This window comes from Crocodylus porosus, unplaced genomic scaffold, assembly GCF_001723895.1.
Source record: "Crocodylus porosus isolate Cpor-Errol unplaced genomic scaffold, CroPor_comp1, whole genome shotgun sequence".
In the NCBI taxonomy this organism is placed as follows: Eukaryota; Metazoa; Chordata; order Crocodylia; family Crocodylidae; genus Crocodylus; species Crocodylus porosus.
This window is the reverse complement of record NW_017728918.1, coordinates 7,178,549-7,185,721: the sequence shown is the minus strand read 5'-3', so window position 1 is coordinate 7,185,721 and position 7,173 is coordinate 7,178,549. Positions and strand designations below refer to the sequence as shown.

Genomic DNA, 7,173 nt, shown 5'->3' with positions numbered 1-7,173 from the left:
AGTTTTTATAAACAACACTAAATGAAACCTTGCAGCCCCCCTCGGGTGGGTAGGTAGATCTCACTGGGCATGTCTGTGCATTTGCTACTCAGTAATCAAAATTACTGTACAGTATGGGCGCTTGTCTATATGTGCACACTTGCACCACACAGTAAATATGGCGGGTTATGCCAACTTGGCGTAAATTCGATACCTGCATCATGCAAGTATCAAATTTACACCTGATTCGTTACTGTGCAGTAACACACATGTAGACACCTTACTGTGCAGTAACACTGTATGTGTGGACTAACTTTAGTCCCAAGTCAGTCCACACACGGCATTAATGCATCTTAACACTTGCATGTATAGACACTGGCCTATTTCCATTTACTGTGCAGTAATTTACTGTGCAGTAAATTTCAGCTGCCGTAAATGCACATGTAAACATGCCCACTGTTCCTGATGTACAGATGATAAAACAGGGCTTCAAAAAAGCCTCTCTGTACTTCACTTAGCGAACCTCTCTGTACTTCACTTTCCCCTTTCATATAATATGCTTCCACCATTTGAAGACCTTTGCTGTCCTGTAGTGAAAGCAGTTATTAAGTTCAATTACGATTGATATTATTGTTTCCAATGTTGTTATAGCACCAGGTAATCTCAGTCATGGACCAAGCCCCCAGTGTGCTTGGGAATGTACCGTCCTGAAGGGATATTCACATCTAACTTTTAAGTGGAGGTTGGATGAACATCTTGCTGGGGTCATTTGACCCCAGTATTATTTCCTGCCATGGCGGGGGATCGGACTAGATGATCTACTCAGGTCCCTTCCGACCCTAGAAACTATGAAACTATGAAACTTAGAGTAGCAGAAGCCTAAAGTGAATGTTCTTTAATTTTTTACTGACCTGAAATGACCACTGAGGTTGTTATTTTCATGTATATTGTATTAATGGATTTGGTTTCCTTACCCTTATTTCCCTTGTGATCCCTCTTTTACCCTCTGCGAGATGGCCCATTGATATCTGTGTGGTTATAATTATATCAGATGCTAGTCCTGCGAGATTTGTCTGCACAATACTCCAAAAAGCAGGAGACTGAAAGGATAGTTGTATAAAAAGTCTTTTATATAATGTCTCTTCATTCCATTGATGGAAAGCTGCTCATTGAGTGGTTTGGAGAAACCAGGGACACCTGTAAGACCTTTCTGTCCCACATATTGTTTTATGCTCCTCCTGCTTTTCTCCTCCCCAGACTAAATTGCCCTATATTACATGGAACTCCTCTGTCTCCTATCTCCTTGCCACAACTGCCGCACTCTATTGGAATTTAAATAATATATAGTGGGCACGTCTACACGTGCATTTATGTCAGCTTAAATTTCCTGTGCAGGAAATCAGCGCACAGTAAGTAGGAATAGGCTGACATTTACATGTGCAGGTGTTAACGCACATTAATGCTGTGTGTGGACTGACTTGGAACTAACTTTCATCCCAAATCAGTTCACACACACAGTGTTACTGTGCAGTAAGACTCCTACACATGCATTACTGTGCAGTAACTAATCAGGCATAAATTTGATACCTGCATGATGCAGGTATCAAAGTTACGCTCAAATTGGTGTAAGTTGCCATATTTGCTGCATAGTACAGACATACACATGTAGACATGCACCCGTACTGTGCGGTAATTTCAGTTACTATGCAGTAAGTGCACATATGTAGATGCACCCACTGGGCATGTCTCCACATGCATTAATGTGCTGTAGTTACTGAGCATTAACTTTAGTACCTCTAATAACAGGTACTAACTAAATGCACAGTAACCGGCGCTACTGTGCAGTAGCAATGGCACACTTTTACATGACACTAATGTGCAGTAAACTAATTCTACTGCACATTAGCACACTAGCACGGCTTTTGCTGTGACTCGTCAATGCACAGCAGAGTTAGGCTACTGTGAATTATCATCTTGTGTAGACGTGCCCAGTGATATTGAGAAGACAAGTAGGAAGTCATCTGTGTTCCCTACAGCTGTGTGAGAGGGGTTGTAGCCTGAATGTATACCTTTAACCAGGGCTTCTTCAAGTCTTATGAGGAATGGGTTGCTGTTCACTGAGAAAAGAGGATTTAGCCTGTAAGATGTGAGGGCTGCCCAAGTTAAAGTCACAAAGGATCGGCTTTACCCGTATGCAGTGGATGATGATTTGGGTGGTTTCCAAAAGGAAATCACACGCTAAATCAGCTGGAGCAGGGATTTCCAGCTCTTTTCTCCAACCTTTTTCTAAGATCTTCTTAATTGATATATTGTTATTGTCATCATCGTCATCATCATCACTTTGACATTCTCTCCAGCCCATTCCATTTGCAACTCTCCAAGTGCTTTAAGTTGTTAATGACAAACAGTCTCTGAGCAGAGTTGCTGGGGATTTTTTTAGCAAAATAGTTTTGATCGGAAACTACCTCCAGCAGTTGGAGCACACATCTCAGAGCTAGGAATCTCAGGTTCAAGTGCCCATCTGAATCAGGAACTATATCCTGGGTGCGGGCCTTAACCAACAGGCTATCGACTGTTTTGGGGGCAGCAGAATTTCTTTGCAAATGAGTGGAAAAAGGTTTCCAGTCAGAGTGAAACTAAATGCCAAACCTCGGCACCTTTTTTAAGCAAAATAAAACAAAATGTTCATTTTCATTCTAGCCCTATCCCTAGGAGACATGGGTGACTGGTACCTCCCGAGTCTGGGGTGGGGTGGGGGAACCAGACCACTGACTGGGGGGGGGCAGCCAATTGCCAACTGGGCTGGGGGGTCACTGAGCCCAAAATCACCACTTCCACCAGCATTTCTGGTTTCACAGCTGCAGTTTCCAGGGGCTGCACGGCCAATCTCAGGGGGTACACTTGCACCCATGTGCACCCTCTACACATCACCAATGCTATGAGATGAGATGACATTATCACCCCTATAATCTAGAGGTGGAAAGCCTCATGCAGCCTTCCCAATAATGTACATTTGCAAGGTCATTTATAGGGCACAGGAACCCAGGCGCTCCACCTCCTTCTCTCACCGCTGGCCAACACTCTGCCCTACAATCACCAATCATTTTGCTTATTACAGGTACGACATAAGTGGTAAGGGGAATTTTCAAAGCCACAAAGGGCAAGTGGACACCTAGCCCCCCTAATCTTTCCCGACATGTTACTTTATTATTCATTTTCAACTTTTTCTGAACTGTTTATGTAAAGACTTTAAAGCCGAAGCTACCAAGGGGATTCTGTTTGGCAATAAGGAGAACTCCTAAAGGCCAGTCGTGTGGGCTCTTGGCCAAATGACGTAAGCCTCAGTTCAGCAAGGCACAAAAGCACGTGCAAACTAGTGACATCTACCTAAATCTCACTCAGGTTCCGCTTTGCAGAATCCGGGTCTTGATGTCTCTGTTCCTTATAGTTGGCAGGGCACTGAGAGGTCTTGAAACTCAGTGCCAGGTTGCAGTCTCAGAACAGAACGTGCAAGCCTGAGCTCTTGCATATTGGTTTCTACAGCTCCAGGTGTGAGGCAGGCAAGCTGGGGGCAGGAGGACAGCGTGAGACAGAAATTCCTTCCCCGGCACCTCCCAAAAGGCAGCTCTACAGACAAACGTCACAGGGAATCAGTGCAGAGTGCAACATCAAGGCCAGAGATACAGTAAAACATCACAGAGGTGGTGTGGGGAGAACTGTTTGGGAATCACTCAGATCCTGGTTAGGCAGACTGCCTGGACTCTGAGGCTCGTCTTGATGTGAATTAACAAACACGTTTAAAATGATTACATCCTCTATTGACCCTATGTAAAAGGAAGGCTTGAAGAGTGTACTATAAATGGGAACTGATGTGGCTCTTTTTGGGTTGGCGGACAGCAAGCCTAGCATTACACAGCATCACTCAGGACTTAGAATAATGAATCTGGGATGACTTCAGCAAACTTGGATCTAGGTCAAGGACCTCAGGGGATCTAGGAAGAATTAGTTTAGCCTAATAGGCTGGATGCTCCACTCAGCCTGCCGAGCAGGCGGGTGCTCACCGCTTATCTCAGTGGTTAGCTCAGCTTTCCTTTACTGGCTCCTGCCAAAGCAGTGCGCAGAGCTAATACAATTGCTTCACTGGACTCAATGTGTCTGTATCTTGGGAACCCCTCGTTCTAAGCACCCCAAATTTGGCTCACTAGCTCTGTTCTGGATTTTGATAGTTTTTGAGACCATCTGCATCGGTGCTCTAGAGCACTTGGAAAAAAACAGCTGTAAGGGATTCTCGACCTTACCTCTACCAGACCTTCCACCCCCCTTGCAGCTTGTTTCAATACCCAAACCTTTGCCTTTCATCATGCGTGCACTCAGTCTGGTGTGCTATTGTAGGGGTCACTTGTAAGACCTTTTTTCTGTTTGTTTTTATGAGAGTTTGGAGAAGAGAAGACAGAGGGAATTGAATAGCAGCCATCACCTTCCTGCAGGGGGTTGCACAGAGGATGGAGCTGGGCTGGTCTCAATGGGGGCAGATGACAGGACAAGGAGCAATGGGCTCAAGCTGCAGCAAGGGAGGTTGAGGTTAGATATTAGAAAAAAACTGTATCACTAGAAGTGTAATTAAACTGCAAATACTGGCAAAGCAAATAAACATTTGGCTTGTGTCTACTAATGCACCTCAAGCAAAACCCAAGAACTCATCCTCCCACTTTACTTGGCCTTGGTGGGGCTGCAGCTGGAGTGCATCCAATTCTGGGCTCTGCACTTCAGCGAGTCCAGAGGAGAGCCACGTGCATGATCAGAGGGCAGGAAAATAGGCCTTATGAAGAGAGGCTGAGAGCCATGGGACTCTTCAGCCTGGATAAGCAAGGGTTCAGGGGTGACCTGGTGGCATCCTATAATTATATAAGGGGTGTGCAACAGGAACTGGGTGAACGCTTGTTCACCAGAGTGCCCCAAGGGAAGACAAGGTCTAACAGCGTGAGACTGGACATAAGGAAAAACTTCTTTACCATCCAAGTCTTCAGAGTCTGGAATAAGCTCCCCCCAGAAATGGCGCAAGCACCTACTCTGGATACTGTTAAGAAACACTTGGATGCCTATCTTGCTGGGGTGATCTGACCCCCGCTGATTCCCTGCCCCTTGGGCAAGGGGCTGGACCCGATGATCTCGCGAGGTCCTTTCCAGCCCTGATGTCTATGAAGTCTATGAAAGCACTGGAACCAGTTACCTGGAGAAGTTGTGAACTCTCCGTCCTTGGAGGTTTTGAGGACGCAGCTAGACCAAGCCTTGTCTGGGAGGATGCAGTTGGGGCCGATCCTGCTTTGAGCAAGGGGCTGGACTACATGTGACCTCCTGAGGTCTCTTCCAGCCCTCATTGCCTGTGACTCTATGAAAGTACAAGCGCCTAAAAACACTCAGAGAACAGACTCTTGCCCTGAGTTTCGGATGCATAAATGCACTGCCATACCCTGGCCAAAAGCTGCTTTCAGATGTACTAGGGTGAATCTGACTGACTACAGGACTTTCATGAAGTGGCCGTGGAGTCAGACTGGTGCCAGTGAGCGTAGTATTTGGCCCACTGCCTTCAAAGGGAGGGTCAGTGTATAATTCAAGCAAGAGCTGGAGCAGCGGGCAGCTTGCAGGTGAAGTGTGAAAGGGGCACGGCACACACAAGGCAGAGGTTATCACAAAGAAATCACAGGAGAACCTTTTTATAGCACCGAAGTGGTTTTGCACAGCCAGGGCCATCGGCGATGGCGCTGTCCTCTCATATCAGCCAACAGCCATCAAAGTCGACTCCCCAGTTAGTTAACAGGAGGGCTCAAACCACAAGGCTGACATTGAGGTCTGCATTTCAAAACACTCCAGTCTTAATGTTCGTTAATGCTGGAGGGAGCGGGGGGTCTTGGTTTGCTGTTGCAGAGATGATAAGAGCCCGCTGCGCAGTCCTCACCATCTTCTGAAACTTGTGCCTCGCTCAGAGCCTGGCCTGGGCCCCTCTCTCATTTCCCACAGCCGAGGGACTCGCTGGGGCCATCCAATACCCTCTCAGCCGAACCAAGAAACAAACCTCTGCCTCCCCCAAACTTATCTCATCTCCGGGGGAAACTGCCCCCCTCCATACTGTAACAGGCCTGTTTCGACACACACTGAGAGCGGTATCACCTGCCGGGCAGTTGGGCTCCGGTCAGCCTCAGAGATTGGGATCTCCGTCTTTCATGAGCAATGCACAACCAGCCTGAATCCTCTTCTTCTCGGGCCTCAGCCCTTCGTGGGGGTTTGCCTCACTGGCAGAGCACTGAGAGGTCTCGAAACTGGGTGCCCGGGTGCGGTCTCGGAGCAAGCCCAAGCCCTTCACATATTGCTTTCTTCAGCTCCGGGTCTGACGTGGGAAAGCTGGGGGCAGGAGGGCAGTGCGAGGCAGAAAGTCCTTCCCAAGCGCCTCCTAAAAGGCAGGCAAACATCACAGGGAATCAGTGCAGGGTGCAACGTAAAATGGGACCCAGCCCCTGCCACCTCTTTTCCTTCCCCCCCTCTGAGTCCTGAACGGTGCACACACCGGGACTCAGCTTGCATCTCCTTTTTCCCTGACTGTGGGACCACGTGCGGGGTCCGGTAGATACGGCTGTAGTAAACATTATTCATTGTCCCCGTGATCTACAACAGCAGGAGTACAGCTCCTGCCCAACCATGAGCATTAAATCCCCATTTCCACCTAGAATCCTCCTATCAGGGATCATCTACCTATTAGAGAGGGAGAGCTGGAAGCAGCAACTGCATTTCCTTGCTGCCACACAGTGGTGCTGTTTTTATGAGACAGCTCGTGGTTCAGAGCTGCAAAAAAACCCCCTGATTTTGAAAAGAAGTCTGCAGGTCTTTATGGAAAAGTGAATGCAGCTCTAACTGCACAAGCACTTGTAGGGTGCACAGATGATACCCCAACTTTGATCCCTCCCTACACCACGTGCATAGGGTGGGGTGGGGGAGGTGGTGGTGAAGAGCCAGGGTGCAAGACCCTTGTATTGTGAGGAACCATCCACCTGTCTCTCAGGTGTGGCGAGATCTCCCCCATGCACGCAGGCTGGCAAGCATCACAGCAGCCTGCTGCTACGGCCAGCTGCTCGCATCCAGTATCTAGCACCCGTGAGGCTGGTGAACGTGCCATCCGAATCACAGCTCTCCTTACACTTC

The 7,173-nt window shown here is 47.8% G+C and overlaps 1 protein-coding gene across 1 annotated transcript in view; it reads left to right on the top strand.

The window, feature by feature from the left end:
• Positions 1 to 5,735: 5,735 nt before the first annotated feature.
• CUNH8orf74 (chromosome unknown C8orf74 homolog) overlaps positions 5,736 to 7,173 on the top strand; it is a 30,734-nt gene continuing 29,296 nt past the window's right edge. Inside the window, exon 1 of the mRNA XM_019538108.1 lies at positions 5,736 to 5,785. Within this exon, the coding sequence (XP_019393653.1) occupies positions 5,736 to 5,785 (50 nt within the window). The remainder of the gene's footprint in view (positions 5,786 to 7,173) is intronic.